Source organism: Terrapene carolina, unplaced genomic scaffold (assembly GCF_002925995.2).
Source record: "Terrapene carolina triunguis isolate 2854851 unplaced genomic scaffold, T_m_triunguis-2.0 Scaffold211, whole genome shotgun sequence".
In the NCBI taxonomy this organism is placed as follows: domain Eukaryota; kingdom Metazoa; phylum Chordata; order Testudines; family Emydidae; genus Terrapene; species Terrapene triunguis.
The window spans coordinates 22,950,002-22,976,954 of NW_020664562.1; the positions used below are offsets into that span (position 1 = coordinate 22,950,002).

At 41.7% G+C, this 26,953-nt stretch overlaps 1 protein-coding gene across 4 annotated transcripts in view; it reads left to right on the forward strand.

Annotated features, from left to right (window-relative positions):
* LOC113404956 (ecotropic viral integration site 5 protein homolog) overlaps positions 1 to 26,953 on the forward strand; it is a 134,085-nt gene that overhangs the window by 46,011 nt on the left and 61,121 nt on the right. For 3 of the 4 annotated variants that reach the window (XM_026655880.2, XM_026655882.2, XM_026655879.2), the window contains 5 exons: positions 104 to 247; positions 13,203 to 13,337; positions 16,084 to 16,224; positions 16,828 to 16,986; positions 19,999 to 20,145. In XM_026655880.2, coding sequence (XP_026511665.1) covers positions 104 to 247; positions 13,203 to 13,337; positions 16,084 to 16,224; positions 16,828 to 16,986; positions 19,999 to 20,145 — 726 coding nt within the window. The remainder of the gene's footprint in view (positions 1 to 103; positions 248 to 13,202; positions 13,338 to 16,083; positions 16,225 to 16,827; positions 16,987 to 19,998; positions 20,146 to 26,953) is intronic. The other variant, XM_026655881.2, reaches the window with a different exon arrangement.

Here is a 26,953-nt window from a genome sequence, read left to right on the forward strand (position 1 = left end):
TGTTTGTGAGATTTAATATCGCAAAGTAAATGGCTAAGCATCACAAAGACAGTCTTTCTTGGATCTGTCCTCAACTGCTTTAAAAAGAAAATTATGTCCTAAGGGACAAGTGACAAGGGCCCAGGAGGCTGAGGAAAACTACCTCATAAAACGGGAGCTAGCCACCATCAAACAGCAGAGTGATGAGGCCATTACTAAACTGGAGCAAGCTGAGAATACCATCAGGGAGCTCCAGCAGCAACAATGGGTAAGGAGCCTGGTAGCACTTCATCTCATCTGTCTCATTCACTTGTTTATTTCTACTGGTCATGGCACGATCTCTGTGCTGTCTTTGTAAATATTTTGTTTATCATACTATCTGCACTCATGAAATTATACAGACTCCAACTTGTAAGAATGATAGACCATTTAATAGCGTGGTTTGACTTTATTGATAGACTAAATTAAACTTCTTTACATATATCCTATGCACACATCAGACAAGTTATTTTTCCTTCAATATTTTTCTGTAGGTCTTCAAATATTAAGTCCAGGAATTGCAAATTGATTCGTAAAACCTTTGCCTAGCCTCTTGTTATAATTTAACATGGAATGATTTTAATTTTTCTACCTACTTAGACATTTTGTTGTTTCCTGAGATTAGCTTTCTGTAAACCAGTTAGTAAGATTTCATCTGTAGGCTTCTAGTGACATGCTAAGACTTTATGCTGTACCAAAAAAGCACTTTTTACTAAAGGAGAACATTAACTATGCTGCTTCAGCATATTTTGGTTTATATTTAGAAATAAAGTAGGTGTGTAAACTGTAGCTAGCTTGTGTAGAATATGGAAGTTTCGCTAAGTGGTCATTGCTACAAAATGGATTCAAAGTCTCATTTTGCTCTAAGCTGCTGTCAGAGCATTTGCTATTTTCTCCTGAAAGATATAGATGTGCCTCCGCAGTCTAAACTTGCATTTAAGAAAAGCGGTTATGTACTGGCATATAAACTCCCATATCACTTTAGACCGTGCATCACAAAGTACCTGTGCAGAGCTCTAGACACTTCTGGCACATGCCTAAAACACAGTTGTACAACCAGATATTACCAACAAGAAAACGATCAAATCAAAATAGAACTGTAGCCCTTCCTACCAGTACCAGCCTTAACTGCACAATTCCTTCCCTAAAACTCAGGAAATACTTGCACCTGCAATCTGGGAAGCTGGAAAATGTTTTTCATTCGACAAAGGTAAATTTGTATGCCCAAAATACAACTGGAATACAAATTTGTAGAAATTGAAGCATTTTGTGCATATGCAATCTCTATTTGTAATACCCAAATATTGCATTTCAGAGTAGTTGTAACAAGAAAATGTAGTCTGACTGACTAGATCATAACTGCGAAGAGAGCTCTGACTAATTGGCATGTAACAAATTACTGTTTGCTTAATTGTGGCAAGTTTCCCATTAAAAAAGAATAAGAAATGGATTGTGGGAATTGTGGAGATGTTCTTGTGGCTGTTTTTTGACTTAAAGCATTCAAGTAAGTACATTTCCACTGAAATGAAACTTTTTATACCCACAGCCACTTAAGGTTTCAAAAATATATTCTCGTGTGCCAACAAAAAATAAGAGTTTGTATCTAAATGTATTTCTGGACATACCGTAGCATCTCCATAGTTAGTGTTGCGTTTAAATTTGCAATTAAAGTAGGACTAAAATCTATCTTTAGCAATTTACTTTGTTAAATTTGAGGGCTAAATTCACTCATTGTGTATGGGGCAAGTGAATTTAATTATTTATTCAGTTATTTTACTAGTCAGGCTGGCACTTTGAAAACGAGCCCTTTCTAAAATGATGTTAAAGGGCCTCCTTGGCACGTCTGCTTTCTGGTGTACTAGGCATAAGGATGAGGGAGTCCTCTGTACTTAATATGCTTGAAGAACATCCCCACCTTTGCCCCCCTGGACAGTCTTTGTCCACAGCCCTCTTAAATACCAACTCTGGCATCACTGCTTTCACCCCCTTGAGTCTCAGCACACTGGGCAGTAGCACTGTGAGGAGCCACATATGTAGGATTAGCAGCTGTGTAGGTGGAGGATGGGATGGATATTGCAGGGATGGTGAGGCCTGGGGATGAGGGGAGGCATGTTGCCCTGTAATCACTGTGCATGTACTAAATTGCCCTAAATGTCACACCCACAACCTTGATTCCAGCCATATGCTTTCAGTTGTACAAATAATGCATGAGACTGGAAGTGCATGAGAGATCAATATTCTCTGTAGATACAATCTGTGGTTGGAGTTAAAGTTGTGCATTTGTGTGATATAAAGGAATTTGGTGTGCATTGTCATTGGCTATATGTTGAAAGTGCAAAGGAGTTGATTGTGGAGGTGAGGAGTTGGTGCGTTTTGTTAATGGGATGATTAGATGCTAAGGCTGCCTGAACTGGTGCCTTCCTGGATTTTTAATGACTGTGTGTTGGTGGGGTTTACATAGTAAACTTTTTTTAACATGAGGAATAGATACAGTGGCTGCAAAAACTTTGAATGTATGCACAGCACCACCTAGTGGAAGTTAATAACATTTAAAATCTGAAGTTCAAAAGAAATTTATAATTAACAACTTTGACAGGAAAATTGAGGCATCTCATTATTTTGATGCTGTTGCTTACTATTGTGGGTCCACTCTTGGGGGTATTAGAACATCTTGATATCAATATAGTCTTATAACTTCCTTTGTTTGTTGTCCTTCATCCTGAAGGATTCAAAAGTTATTTTACTGGTGATGTGTTAACAGCCATCTCTGAGTGGCATTACATACTAAGAAGTATTTGCATGGTATAACTTGCATAAATTTCAAAAGTGCAGTCCACGCCATAAATACTTTAGGGTATGTCTACACTACGAGGGTAATTCGATTTTACTTAAATCGAATATGTGGAATCGATATTGCAAAGTCGAACGTGTGTGTCCACACTAAGGACACACTAAGGACAGTAATTCGACTTTGTGAGTCCACACTAACGGGGCGAGCGTCGATATTGGAAGCGGTGCACTGTGGGCAGCTATCCCACAGTTCCCGCAGTCCCCGCTGCCCATCGGAATTCTGGGTCGAGCCGCCAATGCCTTCTGGGTAAAAAAAATTTGTCGTCATCCGTCCGTCACTAACGCCCTCCCTCCCTCCATGAAAGCGCCGGCGGGAAATCAGTTCGCGCACTTTTCTGGTCAGTGACAGCGCGGACGCCACAGCACTGCGATCATGGATCACGCTGCGACCATCGCTGCACTTGTGGCCGTTCTCAACACCTCGCAGCTTATCATACACCTTTCCCTGAGGCAGATGCAGAGAAATCGGGCGAGGAGGCTACGGCACCGCCGTGAGAGCCTGAAGTCGGAGAGTGGCACAGAGCTGTCAGAAACCACGAGCCCCAGCGCCCAGGACATGACGTTGGCAATGGGGCATGTGGATTTTGTTGAACGGCGATTCTGGGCCCGGGAAACAAGCACGGACTGGTGGGACCGTATAGTGCTTCAGGTCTGGGATGAATCCCAGTGGCTGCGAAACTTTCGCATGCGGAAGGGGACTTTCCTCGAACTTTGTGAGTTGCTGTCCCCTGCCCTGAAGCGCAAGGACACCCGCATGCGAGCAGCCCTCACTGTCCAGAAGCGAGTGGCCATAGCCCTCTGGAAGCTTGCAACGCCGGACAGCTACCGGTCAGTCGCGAACCACTTTGGTGTGGGCAAATCTACCGTGGGGGTTATTGTCATGCAAGTAGCCAAGGCAATCGTCAAGGTACTGCTCCCAAAGGTAGTGACCCTGGGAAACGCGCAGGTCATCATAGATGGCTTTGCCGCGATGGGATTCCCAAACTGCGGTGGGGCTATAGATGGGACTCACATCCCTATCCTGGGACCGGACCACCAGGCCAGCCAGTACATCAATAGAAAGGGCTACTTTTCAATGGTGCTGCAAGCACTGGTGGACCATCGGGGACGGTTTACAAACATCTACGTCGGATGGCCGGGCAAGGTTCATGACGCTCGCGTGTTCAGGAACTCTGGTCTGTTTAGACGGCTGCAGGAAGGTATTTACTTCCCAGACCACAAAATAACTCTTGGGGATGTGGAGATGCCTACAGTCATCCTCGGGGACCCAGCCTACCCGCTAATGCCCTGGCTCATGAAGCCCTATACTGGCGCCCTGGACACAGAAAAAGAACTGTTCAACTACCGTCTGAGCAAGTGCAGAATGGTGGTGGAGTGTGCTTTTGGCCGTCTCAAAGGGAGATGGAGAAGCTTACTCACTCGCTGTGATCTCAGCGAAACCAATATCCCCATCGTTATTGCAGCTTGCTGTGTGCTCCACAACCTGTGTGAGAGCAAGGGGGAGACCTTTATGGCGGGGTGGGAGCTAGAGGCAAATAGCCTGGCTGCTGATTACGTCCAGCCAGACAGCCGGGCCATTAGAAGATCCCAGCGGGACGCCCTGTGCATCCGGGAGGCTTTGAAAGCTAGGTTCCTGAGTGAGCAGGGCAACCAGTGACTTTTCAGTTTGTGGACAGAAAAGCTGAACCTGCCCCCGTTTCTTTACCCAGTTCATTTTGACTATCCTCTCCAGTTACATACAACCTTCACCCCCTTCCCCTTCCCAAAAAATAAAATCATTTCGATTTTTTAATGAACACCGTTGTCTGTATTGCTGTTTTCGCGGGAATATTTTAAACCGGGGACGCAGACTGTGGCGGGGGGCGGGTTCAGTGTTCTGATGCAAATGATACTTCTAAACTCCCGGAATGACAGGCTCCGCACTGGTGGACTGGTTATTTCAATGGAGCCTGCCAGCACTCCTGGGGGGGACTGTGTGTATGTGTCGGCTATGTGACTTTCTGGCAGGGGGGGTAGGGTTACAGATCCCCTGCTGCGTGGATCTGTGAGCCAGGATAAGGACCGCTGCATAAGATCTGTAACTGCCCTCCCCCGCCACAAAGTCACAGAGCAACCCCCCCCCCCCCCCAAAACATGAAAAGCACCTCCCAGACTGACCAGGGTAACCAGTGACTGCACTGTGTATGTGTCCTGATGCTGGACCTGACCCCGCCTCTGTAGCCTGCTAAAGGTGACTGTCCTGTCCAATTACCAAGCCCCTTCCCCCCCTCCAGACAGACTCTCCCTCAAAAGAACCTGACCGAAACAGTAATGAACAGAAACAAACATTTTATTGCGAACCAGACATGAAACGTGGGGGGTGAAACTTGGACGGGGGCTTGTGTGAGGTGGGTAGGAAAGGACTTATGAAATTTTGGGGAATGTCAGCCTTCTACTGCTAGAGCAGTCTGCAGGGGTTGATTGAAAGTTTTAACGGCCCTTGCCGCCCCTCCTTCTTTGGACTTTGGGTGAGGGTGGTGTGGGACTTGGTGGCGGGTGAGGGCGGTTACAGATAGACTGCAGCGGGGCTCTGTCCTCCTGCCTCCGGTCTTGCAGAACATCCACAAGGCGCCGGAGCGTGTCCGTTTGCTCCCTCATTAGTCCAAGCAGCTTTTCAGTAGCCTGTTGGTCCTCCTGACGCCACCTCTCCTCCCGTTCCATGACTGCTCGGTGCATTTGTGACAAGTTCTCCCTCCACTGTGTCTGCTGGGCTGCCTGGGCTCGGGAGCAGCCCATTAGTTCTGTGAACATGTCTTCACGCGTCTTCTTCTTCCTCCGCCTAATCTGCGCTAGCCTCTGGGAGTGTGCTGACAGGCTGGGTTGGGAGACAGTCGCAGATGTGTCTGTGTGAATTTTAAAAAGGGAGTGAATTCCTGAGACAGATAAATGAAATTGTATACAAAGAACCTAGTCTTTCTCTGTGAACAAGACCATGCACTGAACCTCTCACATGCGCACTCAGGACAAGGTCGAATTTTCGGCCGTCGCCTTCAGTGCCTGTGGACTTGCGGAGGTCTTGGAGTGTTCAGAGAACTGTGGCTGGAGACCTGAACTTCTGGAGCGGGCAATAATGGTAAGCCGCAGACTTGTGGCTGCTTAAAACTCCAGCTGTAGCACTGGCCTCCTTTCACATTGAAAGCAATGCCAGTCTCTGCTGCCAGCAATCAGGACAGCATCAACTCTGCCCCTGTCCCACCCCCTCGCGGCTGTCCCAGGGAAAGATCCCTGTATGCTGCCCCTCTCCCTCCACCGCGTGGCTGTAAAGCAGTCCCAATACTAACAGTCCCCTCCCTAATTCAAAGCAGGGCGTCATGAGCGACATCACCCTCCTGAGGATCCCGGACACCCAGAGAGAACGCATGCTGCGGGAAAGCATGCAGAAACCGGGGCCGTATGCCGCCATGCTATGTCGGGCCATGATCCCCGAGTACCTGATTGTGGCATGGAGGGGACATGTCTGCTACCACGGAGGGCCCACTAAGATCGCCCTACCCCGGAACCTGATCAACAGGCTTGAGCTCTACCTCCACGAGACCTACGAGGAGTTCTCCTACGAGGATTTCTCGTCGATCCCCGGCCACATTGACCGGATTTTCGCGTAGGTGCACTGGGACTTTGGAGTGGAGCGTCTTGGGCCTGGGAATCATGTAGTAACGGACATTGTGAAATTTTTTTAAAATACTTGGGACTAAATTGAGAAGAGCCTAAGACAGAGAAATCATGCAAAACCCATTTGTTACCTTTGTAAATATTCCTGTTTTGTACCTGATTATTTTTTTACTAGTTTACAGCACTTTTATAAATATACATTGTTAATAGTATAAATATTACCGTTCTGTTTTAAATAAATGTTTACATGTTTACAGCACTTACTGCTTGATCCGTCCCCTGATTCTGTGTCCGGGGTAAGGGATGGGGACGGTTGGTACGGGATCTCGGTAAGGGTGATGAAGAGCTCCTGGCTGTCGGGGAAATCAGCGGTGCCAGCGCTGTCGACTGCCTCGTCCTCCTCATCTCCTTCCTCCTCTTCCCCGTCCGCTGTCATGTCCGACATGATCCCATCCTCGGAGTCCACGGTCAGGGGTGGGGTAGTGGTGGCGGCCGCTCCCAGGATGGAATGCAGTGCCTCGTAGAAACGGGATGTGTGGGGCTGGGATCCGGAGCGTCCGTTAGCCTCTTTGGTTTTTTGGTAGCCTTGTCTCAGCTCCTTGATTTTCACGCGGCACTGCGTTGCATCCCGGCTGTAGCCTCTCTCTGCCATGGCTTTGGAGATCTTCTCGTAGATCTTAGCATTCCTTCTTTTGGAGCGCAGCTCTGAAAGCACGGACTCATCGCCCCACACTGCGATGAGATCCAAGACTTCCCGATCAGTCCATGCTGGGGCCCTCTTTCTATTGGATTGCACGGCCATCTCTGCTGGAGAGCTCTGCATAGTTGCCACTGCTGCTGAGCTCCCCTCGATGTCCAAAGAGGAACTGAGATTCAAACTGCCCAGACAGGAAAATGAAAATGAATTCAAATTTTCCCGGGGGTGTGGCTGGTCAGAGCATCCGAGCTCGGACTGCTGTCCAGAGCGTCAACAGAGTGGTGCACTGTGGGATAGCTCCCGGAGCTATTACCGTCGATTTCCATCCACACCTAGCCTAATTCGATATGGCCATGTCGAATTTAGCGCTACTCCTCTCGTTGGGGAGGATTACAGAAATCGATTTAAAGAGAGCTTTATGTCGAACTAAATGGCTTCCTGGTGTGGACGGGTGCAGGGTTAATTCGATATAACGGCGCTAAAGTCGACATAAAAGCCTAGTGTAGACCAGGCCTTAGAGTTGAAGTCCCTCGTTCTGCAGTTCACTGTGTATGGGCGCATATCTGCATCTGTATGCCATGAATTGCAGGATTAGGGCCTAAATTTGATAGATACTGAACATTAAGATAACAAATGGAAAGTATTCATGCAGCAGTCTCTTTTAGACAGCAGCAGTAATGGACTTTAGGAGGGAAAGCAAACTTCTCTAGATGAAATGTCGGAAGCAGATTTAGGTAGGAAGACTATTACCCAAGTTGCAATTATGCTAGCCAGGCTGATGTGAAAAGTGCAATTACTCATGTTCAAATACTAACCAGATTTGATTCTAACTGTTGAGATCTGAGATTTCAAGCTCGCACGAAATGACTAAAGGCCCTATTTTAAGATTACCTGTGTAAAATATTTTGTCTTAAATATCTTCTACACAATTGCTCTGCAAGACTACAAATACACATAAAATTGTGCATGTAACCCAAGTGTACCTGTTGACACCAGAACCCTGACTTGTATGCAGCCTTGAGATTTTTCTTAAACGTGTAGTCTAAATATTTGTAAGGAATTTTACGGTAAAAATAAATGACACTCTTACAAATTGCCAAAGCTTCTTTTTGGAGCAGTTTTTGTGGACTTTTGTGTGTCTGTGGAAGGAGGGGAAAACTTCTTAAAGCTCTCTTCAGACAATTACGGGACGGAGTTGAAACTACTACTGATGACTTTGTATGCTGACAATCTTGCTCATTACACACACACACACACACACACACACACACATCCATCACATCTGACAATGTTTTATATATAGGATAACAAGATCCTTTTTCTTTGTATAGCCGATTATATTAAGGTAGCAGTCTGGCATGAAAATTTGACTGAGATATAACTTCTGTTCCAGATCCTAAACTGCATGTCCGAATAGAAGGCAACTATGTAAATTAACCGCCTAAAAGTTTGATTAGATTGCCAAGTGAGGAAAGGGAGCAAATGCATTGTAAAGGCAGCCATATTCTGAAATAAAAAGGTTGTAGGTAGCATTTGTGCCAAATGGAACATAATTTTAAAAACAAACCAAAAACTTTGGTTGGTACAGCTGTTGTCTTGAAGACATCTGAAGATGATTAACAATTTTTATATTTTCATGGGCTCTCATCAATATATTTCAAAGAAGAAAAATTTTTAGTAACTTCTCAAAGTTCTCTGAAAACATTGGGTAACCTAAAGATTAAGAGACGATTTAGCACAAATTTACTACAGTTTAGCAGGGAGTATGGAGGAAATTGTGTTCAAAATTCAGCAAAATTTGAAAGTTAGTAGTTTATTCTAAAAAATGTGATAATTTTTAAAGGGAGTTGGTGAGGTGAGTCAAACTTTCATTGTAACAAATCTCCAGTAAGTTGACTCTCCCATGAGGCAACTTCAGATTTTTGTTTTTTATTTTTTATTTTTTTTTGGAAAACCAAATATATGAATGCTACAATATTTAATTTGTTTGGATTTGTAAAAGCTGGGGATCACTCTAACGATCTCTCAAAACTGTTAGACATAGCTCTAACTTGAACCTTATGGGGAAGCAAAGGATCTTTTTAATATTTCTTAAATTTTCTTTTGAGTTTGCAAGTTTGTCATGCATTTTATAGTCTAATTCAATTGAACACAAACCTCAATTTTCCCCCTAAATCACATAACTTAGAACTAAATCTAATTTTGATTTGAATAAATTAGAAATTAAGGGCCTGTGCAGCCAAGTTAAAAATGGTTTCAAATATCTTCGAGAAGCTCATGATGGCTAGTTTTCAAGCTTAGTAGACATTTAAAGGAGTAAATGTCCTATTTGAATAGTGACGCTTCCTGGAAGGGGACTAATGCACGTGTATTCAATTATGTTTATAATGCCGTAGAGTGCAGCTTTTTTCAGGAACACCTCCCAAAATGTGTGATATTGAAAAGCATAGTGTTGACCAAGGAAATACAAATTCATTCACTAAAGCATTTTAATACTGTGTGTGTGCATAGCAGCAAACTTTTTAGCTTGATTGTTAAAGAATCATAAAACAAAATGTAACTTACCCAAGGAGAATCTGAAACTAAGTAGTTTGGAAAAGATACTGCCTGATTCTATAAGCAAAACTGAGTGTGCAGCTGCTGGCCACAGGCAACCCTATGTGAACAGCCCTGGATTTCACTGAGCCAATAATCTTAATGTCTTCACTGTAGATCTCTGCAAAAGCATTTTCTGGGGAATGTGGCCATGTGTGACAATCCGGCAGCTGCCAAAGACATTTCATAGTGGCTGAAATTCAGTTCCTGAGTTTTTAACATCTGAATGGGTTACTTAGAGTAATGTATCCATTTGTGAAGCTAAATGAGGAAAATACTAGAGATTTGCCTCCATGGGTGCTGGAACAATTTGTATGGTTCATTGGTTCTCAACACCCCCACTACACTGGGTATACCCTGTATATGATGGAAATGCCTTGAAGCCCGGGGGTGCGGTAGCACCCGCACCATCCCTAGTTCCAGCACTTACGTTGGTCTCCATGTATCTTGGAGCTGTACCTATGGTAGAGGTAAACTTTTAGTATACACATGCATCTGTGTAACATCTTCCCAAGGATTAAGTGTGTTCCATTGGACTGGGACTTGGAGATCTGGGTTCAGTTTCTCACTCTGCCACAGGCTTCCTGTGTGACCTGGGGCAAGTTACTGGCATCTAAAAACAAAGTTGCTCTGACTTCGTGAAATTTTCAATGTAAAATCACACCTTTAAGTAGACTCTTAATTGTTTATTATCTAAAATGATGCTGATTCTGGTAATTCATTATGTAGAACGGAAAATCTAATCTCTTCTAATAATCTCATGATTATCTGATGAGCAAAAAGCTGTAACGCTGCACGCTGCAAAAATCTGCTCCTGGTTATTCTGACTGTGCTGGGCAATCAACAGAAAGTTAAGGACTTGCAAACAGACTTGAAATAAAATAAAGAATTGAAATACAAAATTGCATTCAGTTACTGTTGTGATATCACAACAATAAGGAACAAAATACTGGTCAGAAAACATATAAATTAGAATAGTTCCCACATGTCATGGACCATTTTGGTGCAATGGACTACATGAAAGCCAACCGAAACTTGTCAAATAATTAGAAATAAAGTAGCTTACTTTCAATAAGCGCCTCGTCAAACTTCGATTTTTTTAAAAAAAAAAAAAATCATGTCCTTGAAGCAGGAATTACTGTTTTTAAGTAAAAAGCGACAAGTTTTTTTAAGTAGCTTTTCAAGTCTCCACTTTCCCATAAAAAAATGAGTTATTGTAAATTAACCTTGGTTAAAAAGTAAAATGAGGATTTCAACCTAAAGGAACAATGCCATGTTTTCTTGTTTGCATGTCCTATCTTAAATAGAACTTGGAACAAGAAACCTATAACAGAGCAAGTTTGACAGTCTAAGTATCATTGATAAGATGGTATACAGGATATATACAGGATATATATAATATAAATATACATTTTTAAGTAAGCTCACTATGGGGCTTAATTATGTAAATTTGGAAAAGTGATGTGAATTCAAGTAGTGTGGTCATAAAAGAAAACTGATAATCACAGCAAAATACTTGTGATGGTCCCTAAATGTTACAGTGCATATTTGTTCTGTCACAGTTATTTAGGGCCAACACTTGCTTGCAATAAATGAGTAGTCACACTGAAACAATGGGACTGCTTGCATGAGTAAACTGAGTAGGATTTGGTCGTTGAGGTTTGTATACAACCCCTCCCTATATAACTGTCGACTTGTAGGCATATAACTTGTACTATGCTACCATAAGTTTTCCTCTCGGGTAATTGTAGGTACTGAATTTAAAGGCCATGATACAACTCACAAATGTAATTGATACATAAAAAAATAAACCTAACAATGGCTAACCATCACCATGGCCCCTTTTCTTATATGTTATATATGCTCACCTTGTACTGCTTGTCTGTCTTTATAGCTTGTGTCCTCAAGACAAGGGTTGTCTTCCTATTTCTGTACAGTGTCTAGTCCAAGTGTAGAGTGCTACCATAATATAAGTTATGCTTCAGTAGCTTTGCAAAGTCTGTTATTTAATTCAGAAACTAAATTGTTTGAGAAAAACGTAGACAAAAGGGAAGTATTTTTGTTTGTATATATTACAACTAATGTTCTGATTTGATGATTGAGTAAAACAGATATACGACGTCTTAATTCCAGGTGTTATAGTTAATGATACTATATGATAGAAACTATATTCAACTGTTGCCCCTCAAATTGGACTTTCATAGCACTTATACATCTAAAAACTCTAGAGACCACTGCTTTCTTGGAGACTTAAACAACCATCTTTTCCAAATGACAGAACCATAAACTTCATGGAGAAATTCTCAGGTAGGGGGATATTGCCTATCAAGCAGTTTCTGCAGAGGACTATTTAATTGTGAATCTTCCTGGCTTTGTGGTGGCGGCAAAGTCCTCTGTTGCACTGCTAAAGCAGTCTTGAAAGAAATGCGTTTTTTATAATGTGGCTGTCACAAGAAGTGAAATATGACTGCACTGAAGTAACATCCTGCTTGGGTACAAGTTCTCAGTCAAGCCTCCCTGCTGGAAGTGGCTGCTTTATCCACTTTACAAAAATATTCTAGTTCAGAAGGGGGATAGAAGGATGACATTTTGTTACTGGAGTTGTGGGTGTTTTTTGTTTGTTTGTTTTTTTAAATATGGTGGGCAAGTCAATTGAAGGGAGCAGCAGGAGAGGGATTCTTCAGGAGTCCCAGGATATCACAATTCTAGTTGTATCACTAAAGTAAGCAGCAACAGAGAGTCCTGTGGCACCTTTAAGACTAACAGATGCCACAGGACTCTGTTGCTTTCTACAGATCCAGACTAACACGGCTACACCTCTGATACTTAAAGTAAGCAATGATTTATGAGCTAAGATCTGTGGTAATCTTTCAGGGGTACTGAAAGGTTGCTGAAAATTTCTGACTAATAGGCTGACTGTAACTAGGATTGGAGAAGGGTCTCTGACTAATAGGCTGACTGTAACTAGGACAGCTGTGCCAAACTAGTCTTTCCACAAACTCTTGTTTTTGCACATCACAAAATCACTGTGCTAGACTTAACCCCTTATTCACGTTGGTGATCAGTTACTGTAACAAATATTCCTGTTGACTTCATTGGGACTAAATATGTGAGTAACCCAATAGAATTAATGGTCTCACAATGTGGACCTGTATGTTTGGGTGTGTTTAGGTTGTTTCTGGTTGAGAGGCACAGCACTAGGATATCTGAGTCTGGATGGAAGTGTATTAGAAGAGCTGTGGACAGAAATATGTACTGCACCTATCTGCACTGTCAAGCATACTGCTGTTAGTCTTCAGCTTTCAGGAGCACACTTTATTTGTAGATTTAAGTGTGTGAAAACTTTTATACACTACTATTCTCACTTGATAATGTATATTTGCAAACTTTATAGCATAAGTGCAGTTCCCGCTACAGTGAAGACTTTGTGCTACAGCTGGAAAAAGAGTTGGTCCAAGCCAGACTAAGTGAAGCGGAATCCCATTGTGCTCTGAAGGAGATGCAAGATAAGGTTCTAGAGATGGAAAAGGTAAATCAAAACCAGGATCCTCAGTATAAAGTAGCACTGTAAATAACCACACAAGTCCCCATAGTTTAGCTGCATGATTGTACTCCAAAATCTATCCTGTTCGGTTTCTAGCTCATGGTTGCAAAAAACCTTCAAAAATCTGAGATGAATGTAACCAAAAGCAAAGATGTGTGCTTGAGCCTTCAGAGATCTTGGCGCAATACTCAGGTGTGAACAGTTCCCTTTCCTTTCATTTCCATGTGATCACTTTGAAGTCTGGTGGTTCGTGTAAACATTTTGTTTCATTATTGATCGTTTTGTCAAGCCTCAAGATAGTGTCCATCCAATGCTTGGACTACTGGTAGATATTGATGCAGGGCGTAGCTAGCTGCTGACAAAGGTATCTGTAATGAGGAATTCAAGCTCTCCTCCTTCCCAAATTTTCAAGTGCTTGTTTGGCAGGAAAATTTCCTGGGTTACTTAGAGGAAAAAGATGCCCCCTCTTCACAGTACCAAAAACCTCAACTGTCTTAGTTTTGGTTTTGACATCCATCTCCCTCCTTTTTCATGCATATTGAAAGTTACAATTGTCCTCTAACAATCAACTGTCAAAACATCCAGCTTCCTTTGCAGAACAAAAATCTGCAGCACATCAAAAATTTGCAGAATAAGATGAAATAATCCCAAATGATATAACTGATATGATGTACTGGTTGGGGGACTAGGCAGTCCCACATATACAGGATTGTGGTATGGCAGTCTGCCTCTCAAAGGGTCTGTTGAACCAGGGAACAGCAAGCCCTTGCAGAAGTTGGGAACAAGCCAACCAGCAGATAATGACTGATTGATTCCCAGTGGGAAGAGATAAGTGAGGATACAGCTCTGTAAGGGTGCGGGAACAGGAGAGAGACAGAAATTTCCCTGACCAGCAGCAGAAGACTGTAACAGGTTGGGTAGGCCCAATGGTCCCCCTGAGGTTAAGGGGAGGGCATGACCTCTTGAGCTTCTGGGGTGTAAAGGACCCTGCAGTATCAGGCTACGTCAGGACTATCCCTTTTTGTTACTTTTCTATATAGCTTGCATTTGTGTGGCAGAAAAATAAAAGCCTGCATAGAAGGCTAAAACAGAGGTGGCTGTGGCTGACTGTTTTGTCCCCAAGCTGGTGGACAGACCCACCAGATTACAGGACTTCAATCAAAACTTATATTTTAGGCAAAGTAAGACCTGGAGTACAGTGTTTTTAAAAGTAAAATCTTGACTCAACAGGTAAATCAAATTATCTGGAAGGCTGGGCATGTGTGTGTGGTGGGGTAAGAAGCATAAAACATTAACGTGTTCAAATAAAAATTCATGATCGGAGGGTCCTACCCCAAAATTTAGATGAGCTTTTACCTATATTTAATCCTCTTCAGACATGGACATGATATTTTCTTTAAATTAAAAATTCAGTGTACATCTGAAAAAAGGAGTTATAACCATAACCGATAAAACCCATTTTTAGGAAATAACTTTATAAAAAGTTACAGCATCTCTGGACTGGAGCATGTACACTTGGATGAGAGAACATAAAATAACCAAAAGTTGCTTTGACTACTGCAGTCTACTATCTTTAGACCATACAGGCTGGGAAAAAATTCATTTTCCCAAGGTTTACACTGATGCACTAATAGTTCAGGAGCCTAGCAGGGTATACTGTAGCTATTCACACTTGTAAATAGCTACAGCACTTAGTCTGAGACCTTTTGAAGCTGTTAAAGTGGATATTTACTATCTGTTAATTCTGATGGTACTACTGAATCCTATGTTAGCCAAATCATCATGATCCCCAAATATACCAAAGGTACAAAAAACAACCAGTGTTTCTTAAACACTATAAAAAAAAAATGGTAGGGAGGAGGAGGAACAACATAATTAAACTGAGTATTTGACAGCAGTTCAAGTCCTTCACACATTTGCAATGTAATGAGCAGGGATGCTCCTGTTGAGGTGGATTTCTTTTTTAAATTTCCTGCCACTTTTTGGTTATTGTTTTAATTTGTTTCAGTAATTCCACGTTAGTATTTTTAAACTTTTTCCAAGCTGTTCTTGTTACCAGCTACTCTTCTTTCTGGTTAGTTTCCCCCAGACTTATTCCTTTTTCTCCTGTCCTGTAACGTTCTGCTTCTGTCCCTGTTATTTCATCTGTTTCCTTGCCCAGCTGCCATTCTGAATCTTCATTGACCCTTCTTTTTTCAACATCACTTTCTTCTGTCTTTTTCAAAGATGAACAAACTTTCCAAAAATTAAAATCTGAGATCTCATTCATTAATAAGATGTGTAGGCTCAAATGGCAAAAATCACCGTAATGGTATAACATCTATTCCTCCTTCACTTTACCTAGCAAAAATAGAGTTCAAAACCTTCAGATTTGTTTTCCATGCATTTTTGTTGGCATTATTAATACCAAAGACAGTGTAAGCAATCCAGCTCCCTGCCCTGCTTTTTAGTGATGCCATTAACTCCAGCATGAGAAATCTAGAGGCCAGGAGGTCTGAAATCTTGGTATGTAATTTTAGTAATACTTGCCTTTTAAGTATTGCATTAAATTTTATTTGTCTAACTTAAATCCATACTTTATTCTATCTACAGTCTCAGATTTAGCTTTAAAGCTTTTCATTTCATCTTAAGGTGCATCAGGAATAGTGATCACTCCAGGTGATCTTGGAACAAAACTTCCTAAATGCACACTTCTTCAATTAAATGTTTAAGAGGGTGTTCTTTGCTGCAGAGGAACAGTTCTTTACCTGATGAGAATAATGTTGCCAGACTCCAAGAAGAACTGATTGCAGTGAAGTTGAGAGAAGCAGAAGCTTTGATGGGCCTAAAAGAACTTAGACAGCAAGTCAAGGATTTGGAGGAACACTGGCAGGTATGGATATAAACCTCTTGATAAACTTAAATATTTTTGAATAAAGCAGGACAATTGAATATGTAAGTCTGAGAAATGGGTAAAGGAGATTGGTGACTGGAGCTGTACAGAAATGGCATATTAAATGAGGGAGCCACAATACGTTTTTTACTTTAAAAATGTAAAATTGATCCAAGTTGTAGATGAGGGCTTTCTACCTCATGCCACAAATTTCACTTTATACTTGTATACCTCCCACCAGAACAAGTGTTTTAAAGATCCTATTTCAGTGAATGCAAGTAGAGGTTGGAACTTAGCAAAATCTTGCTATTCAGGTGTTTGAAATACTCAAACTTCTCTTGTTTAAGAATATATTTTCAGTTTCATGATTGCCCCAATTGAAAATTCCTGTCCCCATGCCACCATCTCTTAGTTCTTGTAACTATGTAACCTTGTGGCTGTTTGTAGTTCTTTTGATGAACTGTAATGCTATATTAGTCTTCTGTTTGATTCTTCAAAATTGTTGTGGTGGATTGGGAAGTACTTCATTCTTCAGCAGATGAGGTAATAGTATTTTAGGAGAGTCCATAGATATAGATAAAAACCCATTATAAATTATTTTAGCGTCATCTAGCTCGCACTGCTGGAAGATGGAAAGATCCATCCAGAAAGAACACTGTGAATGAACTGCAAGATGAATTGATGACAATCCGATTGAGAGAAGCAGAAAGTCAGGCAGATCTAAAAGAGATGAAACAAAGAATGATGGAGATGGAAACGCAGGTACGTTATTGAAAACTAGTACTGAGATGGCAGAGAGTTAAGCATTATTGTGACCCAAACTGAATGCTGGCACCTAGGGATGCCGAGGGATAGCCTTTACCAATGACAGTAGCATAATGAGACAGTACAACACTTTTTTATGCTTTTCATGCTGTTAGACTGTTTAAGAATGAGCCTCCAGTTTGATTCCCTTCCACTTTTCAAGACTTACAATATATGAAGTTCACCTTTCTAAACTTCCCACCTTGCTGTTAAGCAATGAACTCACCATGCTGGGTCAATATGTATGGATCTCAGTTGTTTTACAGTCCTAGTTTAGTACAACAATGGTTTAAAAATACACTTAGTTGTTAAATTTAACAGGCCCTTATCTGACAAAAATACTATCTGCTCCTTTCCTTCCCCTTGGGAGTTGCCTATGTGGCTTTGCCTGACGGTGACCTTCTTTCATAACCCATGAATCTGGCTCCTGAATTGGCCAGAGGATCCTTGCAGATCAGCTGTGTGCTGCCAGTATTTAGGAAGGAGTTTGCACCAACATTTTGCCCCTTTAGCTGTGATAAATTCCATGTGGCTGGGGTGTTTGTGAAGAGGGAAGAGTAACTTGTTTACCTATTTAAATTCTGCTATAACCAAGGAATAAGGGAGCATCACTTGGCAAAAAAACCTGTATTATGTGCACTTCACCGAACACTTATTTGTTCCTGAAATTTCTGTTGACACTATAGCATAGTACTGAACTTCTGTTACTTGAAAGGAGGTGAGGAGTGAAGGCTTTGCAATAAGCTTTTGGGGAATCCTCTCATGGAAAAAGTCTCAAACATAACTGACACATGGAGACACCAGATGCATTCAGAATGTAAAATGTATCTCAGCCCTACCACTACCATTCCCTGCTGTCCCAGGAAGCAGGAGGTGGGACACATGGTGGTGTGGTGTAAAGAACTGACTATGCACCCAGCATTTGGCCCAGAGTCACCAGTTAGAACTTGTTACATGCCACTGATGGAGTAAAAAGCTTCATAAAATCTCAGACAAGTTACTAACTTGGCATTGTAAAAATTATTTTTTCAGTTAATCCGTTTTTTAATTCAATCAGCAGGGGGCATAATTATCCTGTTTTATCATATGCCATGTACTAACAATCACAAATACACTGAAGTGAGGTTATTTCCTGAGTGCTTCTATATAGATGTTCAAATGGAAGATAACAGCATACAATAATTTGGTTCATATATAATTTTGTATAAACATATAGAGTCTGTTTATATGCAAAAATATAACTTTGCCTTTCAGTGTCTAACATACTTTAGTTAATGTTCTATATACACTAGACCAGGTGTTCTCTGAACAAATTTTTTGGTGGCCTCATAGTGCGGCCACCAACCCTCACTGGTGGCCACACTGACACTTCTTTTTCCTAAAATACTTAATTAACTTTAGGAAAAATAAATATGCACAGGTACACATCCAAATCATTGTAATTTATATTTGTAGGGTTTTTTGGTAGACTCAATCATAAAAATAATGCTGCTTCCCCCTTCGGGAGTGATATTTGTATATTTGTTAATATCACAGCACACTTAGTAGCTACGTGGGAGGCTATGAAAAGTGACGTGATTTTTAACAAACATGCAAGTATCACTTTTCACAGTTAGCTAGTAAGTCTGCTGTGAAAAGTGATACTTGCATGTTTGTTAATATCACTTTTCTCAGCAAGCCCCAGGACCCATTAAGCTCTGGATGGGGGGGCTGCTGGGGCAGGCGGCAGGGGCCAGAGGCGATGGTGGGATGGATGCAGGGCCGAGGAGCCAGTGGGGGCCCGGGGCAATGGTGTGGGGGCGGGAGGGAATGGATGAGGCTATGGGAGGCAGCGGGGGTGATGGGGATGGGTAAGTCCAACTGTCACGTGGCCGGAGCCATGGCCTGGTGTCTGCTGCCATGCAGCCAGGGCTGGGGATCAGTGCCTATGGCCAGAGCCTGGAGCTGGGGACAAGAACTGCATGGCCAGAGCCAGGGATTGGAGCCCACTGCCACGTAGCCCGAGCTGTAGGTCAGCGCCTGGCAACCAGCCAGAGCTGGGTGCCAGAGCCCAGGACTGCGTGGCTGGAGCCAGGAGCCAGCACCCGCTGCTGCACAGCCAGGACCGGGGTCAGCACCCAGGGCCAGCTTCTGCCACTGCATGGCCGGAGCTCGGGAACAGAGCTACGGGTTGGCGCCTGCTGCTGTGCAGCTGGGGCAGGGGGTCAGCGCCAGGGGCTGGAGCCGCGCGGCTGGAGTTGCAGGTTGGCACCTGCCACTGCGCAGCTGGAGCTTGGGACTGGAGCTGGGGGCCAATGCCTGCTGCCACACAGCTGGAACCAGAGGCTGGAGGTGAAGTCCCTCAGCTGGAGGCCAGGGCCATGTGGCCAGAGCTGGCGGGGGTGGGGTGGGGTCAGTACGCACTGCCCTGCGCTCTCAGCCCAGGGCTGTACGGCCAGGCTCCTGAAGTCCTGCTGCTGGAGCCTGACGCCGAAACCCTCTCCCCCCAAGGTTGGGTCAAGAACTCACCTTGCTCCTGCAGCATTGTGCCCCACCACTCCCCAGAGGCAGTGCAGGGTGCTGCGCATCCAGGAGCAACAAGGAAAGAGTGGGAGGGACTGATGCTCTTTTCTCCCCGCCCCCCCTCCCCCCCAATCACTGCCCAGGAGGCTGTTGTGGCCACATGAAAACCTCCTGGTGGCTGCATTTGAGAAATGTTGCACTAGACTGCCCGGTACCTGAGTATACTCTGTCCAGATGTAGCTGCATCATTCAAAATAAACATTAAGATGAGCAATTTTTAATTGCAACAAAACTTGGAATGCTTTTTGCTCAATAAAACAACCTTTTGGTTTACTGAAATTGTAAATATAAACAGGATTTACAAGTCGGTTTTAAAAAGTCTACTGGGAGAAATGTTAGTGCTTTCCTTGTCTAGTTAGGTAGGTGTGATAAGACCTCTTCTGACACACTTCTTTTTTATAAATGCAGAACCACATCAACAGTAACCATTTACGGAGGGCGGAGCAAGAGGTCACCAATCTACAAGGAAAGGCGCAATATCTTTCTGCGCAGAACAAAGGGCTTCTTGCTCAGTTGAGTGAAGCAAAACGTAAACAAGCAGAGACTGAGTGCAAGGTAACCAGCATCGTGAACACACAATTCATGTACGCAGTATATATTCACATTCTTCTGTCTTACTTGCTACAATCAGATCCATATTTTCAACATTCTATAGATGACAATGCTCACAAAAGCAAACCTTTACATCTTCTAGTGAATTAGTAACATCTTGGATTTACCACCCACCAAAAGGAGGGTTGACAACCTTCTCTAATTTGTGGTCCTGTGAAGGTTAACTTTTCTGATAGTCACTTACTTTAAAGTGCAGTTCTTATGTATAAAAGGCACAGACTTGCACAGCAGACTCTGAACATGGTTTACTCAGACATATCTGATTGCATTCATGACAAAAGTTTGTAGTACCTTAATTCTGGTTAGCAGAATCAATATAGCTGTGTGAAGGGTCACAAAGGTAGAATTAGGGTGGAAGGGGACATGTCCCCAGGGTAGGGTATGTGTGACAGTACCCACTGTCCAGTGGCAGCCTGTCTTTCTGTAGTGTCTACAATTGGTCAATCTGTTTCCAAGAAGGCTGGGTAGAACAGACCTCTTCATTGTGGTCAATGCACAGGAATGAAAGAATCTGGCTTGACTTTTTGAAATCCCAGGTTCAGTTTGCACTTTTTAGTTTAAAAAAATCTGTGTTTTCTTTCTGAACTGTGCAAATTTGGTATGGCAGTCAGACACCATAAACATGGAGTCTTGTGAGGCTCTTTTAGTAACTTCCTTGTAAAACCATACTTCAAAGTTATCATTGCCCCTCACCTAAAAGTGAGACTATTTAAACCAAAAGTTGTTCCAGCTCAAGTGTGTAAAAAGTTTTTACGTGTCAGAAGCTGAAAACAGAAGTTAAAAGCGTGTCTTGAATTACACATGGGTGGTAGGATTCCTTTAGTAAAGTAAATTGAAAATATTCAATATAGTTAAAATCCTGTGTGTGCCCATTTTTAGTATAACCCAAAAGACTAGCATGAGCAGCACATCAATAATCAAACTAACATCTTAAACCTTCAGCTGTACACTGTTGTGTTCATATACTGCATCAGCTTCCAAATTTGTTCATGAACATATCTGAGTTTTGCCTTAGCAAAAGTAAATTGGTTATATTTACCCTTGAGTTCCAGATGTTTCCAGATTCATTCATACAGGGCAAAGTTGAAAAAATATTTCAAGAAAAAATTTCTCAAATGACACTCACTTATTCAAAATGTATGCATATAATAAGAAATAACATGCACCCAAGTGTATGTAAGGCTGTAATTCCATCAAAGGGTTCTGATGACAGCATAAACCAAGAGTGAAGCTTGAGTGGTTTTATCACTGTCACTAGATCCCAGTGATGAAATTTCATCCTTATTAATATGTATAGTTTTCTTACAATATCACACAAACCTGTAAATACTGAAATTTGTGCATGTTTCAAAGTGTTCTCTTCAGGGTAATACAGTTTAGTGTACAGAAATCTAGTCAATTAAACTATGCTGACCTAACTTTAATCACCCTAAACTATGAAGTGTAGTGTGTATTCAGCACCTCTGTCTCTTAATTAACTTCATTTTGCTAGTGAAGGGTTTTTTTTATTGAGTTTCATTTGATTTTAATTTAAGGTTCTTACCATTTCTTAGATATACTGTAGTCCTTCTCCCCTAGGACATTCAACATCTCTTTAGAAAGGATTTTCATTTTTCCTGCTGTTTACATTGTACTGCTGTTAGCCTCCTTTGTTTCTGATGCGACCTAAAATTAAGTGTACAGGTAATTGGGTATTGGAATTTGACAAGCCAATGAAAGTTGTTTTTTAGGGATCTGCCCACTGAATATTAAATGCAAGATCTCATTCTGACTAGAATCAGCACTTCATTCTACATAAGAGTTGGTTACTAATGCTGAATCAGTTATTGCTTTCCATATGTTGATTTCCTTACTAGATGTTCACAACTGTTTTATATATTGGTGGCATTTTAGTGTATAAGTAATGACATTTCCCCACTTGTAAATTCTTGTTTCATAGGGTTTGATACTACTAATCACATCAAATCTTTATTAAATATTGCAAAGAAGTGGGGTATCCTCATCCTTTTCATAAAGTAAAAGAGCACTTTGAGTATCCTCTAATCCAGAATCTGGATTAAGTTTGTATCCATCCTCATCTGGATAATTAGCATGGAAAACCTCGCTCTAAAATGGGTTGAGATAAGCGGCTAGTGGATGCTCAATGCAAGCAGGGACTATGTGTTTGTCAAGTATAATTCTTGTGGCCAGTGAATGAGGTGGAAACACTGACTATGATCCTGGCTAGACCCTGAATTTTGGTTCATAATCATTAGTCCCTGAGAGGTGTATGAGGCTTACATCACAACATGCTTCACAAATGCACATTTGTGATGGTCTGAGATCTGTCAAGATAATGTTAATATGAAGTTAATCTCAGTTTGGTGCAAATAAATTGATTCTATTTGGTATTCTGGCGCATTATTTGAACCGTGACCTTGAATGTAAGCTTGGAACTGGCCCCATAGCTGATTGTTTGTACAGAATCCTGCATAGTAGCATTCATATAATGTGTGGGGTTTTTTGTTTGTTTTTTTATTTGCAATTTGTATTAATAGATCATTGTGATTTAGGAGAGTCCTACTTAAGCAAGTTAATTTAATTTTCCCTCCTCTTTCCCCTTTCCCAAAATCCTTTCCTCCTTTATCCTATCACTGATATAATCTGTCATGCCTGCTGTCCTCCTGTTGTCCCCACACCCACTCCTCCCTGATTTGCCTCTTGCTTCTTCCCCTTAATAAAAGCATGCTGTGGTCTCTCCATCCTCAAGAAGCAGTCCCTTTATTCCACCAGCCTTTCCAACTACTTCCTCTCCCTTCCTTTAATCTCTAAACTCAAAGGCACTATTTGCCACTGTTGCTTACAGTTCCTCTTTTCTAGCTCCACTTGGCCCCTCCATTCCACTGAAATTAATCTCACCAGGATCTCTAATGACTCCTTTCATGGCCAGAATTTCTGGCTCTCTACCTGATTCTCCTTCACTTGCTTATAAAACTGGTTACTTGCTCTTTCTTGACATTTTGTCCTTCCTTGGGTATTTGTGTCCTCTCCTGGCTCTTCTACCCTCTGATCATTCTTTCATTGTATCTCAGTGAATCCTCCTATTTTGCGAGCACTCACACAGGCTCTTCCCTTGACCAACCTCTCCTCTTACATCTTTTTTGGCTTCTTGCATGACTTCAGCTACCATGTGTATGCTGATTGGAAAAGAACTCTCAAACCTCTCTTAATCAGCTCCTTCCAACCTAGCCCACATCTCAGCCTGTCTTTCTGACGTCATCTTGGATGTGTCACTACAATTTAAACACAACATGGGCAAAACTGAACTCCGTATCTTTACTTTCCAAACCTCTCCCCCTTATCCTTTTTGTTACTGTTGACAATACCATCATCTTTCCTACTGCCCATAAACCTAGATGTTTATATTTGACTCCTTCTGCCTTGTCCCACATATCCAGATTTTTCTATAACACTTCTGAGTGTGCCTCCCCTCTTAGTTGATACAGGTAAACCTCTTGTTCAGTTCTTCATCTCCGATCTTACTACAGTGACTTCTGTGACCTCCCTGGCAACCACATCATCCATCCCCAGGCTATTCACAACACAGCTGCTAAGATCTTCCCTGTCTTTTATTCTAAACGCATCTCGCACACCTTCTTGAGTGCCTCCATTTGCTCCCCCTCTTCCACAGCATTTAGTTAAGCTTCTAGTACAGTCCTTAAGACCATTCACAATTCTGTCCCTCTTGTCTCCTGCTCTGCCAACAATGCCCTCCTTGATTGCCCCTATGTTTGCACCTCCAACTTTTCTTGCTTTTTTCACACAGCCTTGTGCTTGGAATGCCCTTCCTGAACTGATCTTTAAGGGCAAATATTGCCGCCTTGTATTCCTCCAAGACCCACTGTTTTCATGATACTTACAAAAAGTTAGTCAAGTAATAATGCATAGGTTGAAGGGAAGTTAAGTGTAGTTATCTTTTAAAATGTGCATCGTGTGCTGTTTATATAATCTTGATTGTATCCCTATTCTTCACACAGTGTATGTTTGTTTTAGACAGCAAGCTAAAGCCTGGGTGGTTGCTACCAGAATACAAGCACTTATTTAAAGCAGCATTTTGTAGTCGAAAACCTCTTAGAACCAGGTTTATAATAGCAGTTTGCTTATTACATTTTCTGGTATGTTTTCTGTTCACTTGTAAAAATTAATGCACACAGAGAAGGTGAAACTTTTGCAAGTCCCCCCAAGCAATATATTTTTTCATATTCGCATTACCTTTTGTGGAGAGATCTCAGATTTGTCTCTCCCACCCATTTTCCCCTCCAGTAACAACCTAATACATCCTCAAAGCCTCAATCTTCATTCTTCCAGGTGAGAACTGAATGGGTCTCCCATGTACATAAACTGTTCTTTAATTTCCCTAGGGACAGGCATGTGTGGTGACTTTTTTTTTCTTTCAGCCAAGTAAAGAGATCTTAAAATTATATCTGCCTGGGTAACCAGAAACACCCCATGTCTGTATACAAACTCAATCTGGGAGTTTCCTTACTAGCACAACTGTCATCAATACAACCTCTTTGGAATAAAATGGGAGGTTTTCCATTGTTGTTTCAAGGCCACTAGTTTCTATAGCTTTAAATATTTTCATTTTACATCAACTAAAAGTATAGATGGGGCCTGATAGACATGGTTCAAGCAGAAATGCTCTGAACCAAAGAAAATATGTCAATGTAAGGAACTAGAAGGTATAAGAACTGTTGTAGTGTTTGGGAATGATAGGTATGATTAACATTGCTATGGCCATCACTGAAAACTAAGGGTTTTTTTTGAGGACATGTGGGGGCCCCAGTGCCGGGGGGAAAGAACAATAGAAGCTACATGAAGTCCTCAAGGATTCTGTTAATTCTCTTACCTGAAATGGTGACATAGATCTTCATTCCCCAAATGTAAGTTAATTTGACAATAGATGCTTTGAAATTGGTTGGAGTCCTACCTAAATGATTTTCATATTTGGGCGACATCAGCCCAACCCTCTTGAAAGCTAGAAAATTTAACATACTATGGATGTTCAGAAATGTAGTGTCAAATAGTCCAGTGGGCAACCATTCACTAATAGTCCAAACCTTATAGGGTTGATCTCTTCCTTCATGTTCCTCCATCCAGTGTTTTAAGAGCTACCTAATTAGACCTCCCTTCCATGTAATTCACAAAGTTGAATGCTCCTGGATATAAATTCTTAAACTGTGTACACCTGTCTGGGATCGTATCCTCTCATCTAAAACGTATTGCATCAGAAACGTGTAACATTAGGACTAATTAAGAGAATTGTATATCTGAGCAAATGTAAAGACTTTCAAGTATATACAAAGTCATGCAGTCAGGATAATTTTTCTTGAAAAACCTTGACACCCCTCTTCTCTCTTCCCCCCCCCCCCAAATCTTAGACTCCTGGCCTAATGGCCAGTCTCCTGGCAGGGGGGAAATAGCCCCTTTGTAGTGTTATTTCTTTGTTGGATGATATTGCTTTGCAGTTAATTCCTTGAATTTCTCCAAGAATGCAGCTTCTGACTAAGAGGCTGCTCAATGAAAGGAGCTAGGGCTTTTTATTGGCACACTTCCCACTGCTGAAGTGGAAGATGCTGCATCTTCTGGTTCTGAGAAGTTAGCTGGTCCATTGTTCATTCCTCTATTTGTCATGAAACTGTAAAATCACCTGCTATGTATGATCAGTGTATTAGTCTCATTTTGAATAAGTTGATCATATGTCTCACCTTAACTGAAAGCAGATAGTTATGAACTGAACCTCAGATACATCAACTTGCCATGAACACTTCAGACTTTATCAAGAATTTGAAGTGTCAGTGTGTTCCTCTTATATCTGATCAACAATTCAAGGGCCTTATGATGAGTCAGCTTGAATTGTTAGTAATCAGCACAGTCAGATTAAAAGGAATCCAGTTACTAGTACTGTTAGGGCTAAACTCTGCTTTAAGGTAAAGTAACCCAGCAGCCCTGCATGCGTGGAATTCGGCCCTCAGTCTGAATTAGATATGAGGTCTGGTCCGTAGCATTAGGTTGGTTTGATGCTACGGTTTTTATCACTCTGAAAAATATAGGTAGCTAATGAATTAGAACAGATCCACAGTTATTATGAAAGTCAGAATTTAGAAAAAACACTTTACAATATAAAAAATAAGAGGGAGTACAAAGACTAAAAAAGAGCAATCTTCTAGTAACTACGGAAAAACTGAAATTAATTGAATTGATGGCTATAGAAGTGATAGTCAAGTAACAAAAGGAAAAATCGAGTCCACAACATGCTCTAATAGTGCAGTGATGGGAAACAACTGATGTTCTTTGTTTACAAGATCCAAATAAAAGGCCAATTTGAAAATTACTGTAATGACTGTTCCGGAATAAAAAAAGTACAGTTCAAAATCTAAATGGGTCTGATTTTGACACTACCTTTACATCAAAGGCCCAATAACTAAAATAGAACTAGAGCACAGTTATCAGATTTCAAATAGCTGGAAAAAAACAAGCATCAAACTCTAATGGAAGTGGGACAATCTCCAAATTTCCATTCCCCACAATATTTAACTAAAAGATTATTTAAACTTCAATTTTTCTTATTAACTGGAATATCAAACAGCTGTATTGTAGAATGACAAACACGTAAAACATATCTGGGATACAGGGCTCAGGTGCTTGATTAAAAGGACTTTAGTTCTACTGGTTTGTCACTGTTACAGATATCCAGCTTGGTTGTAACATT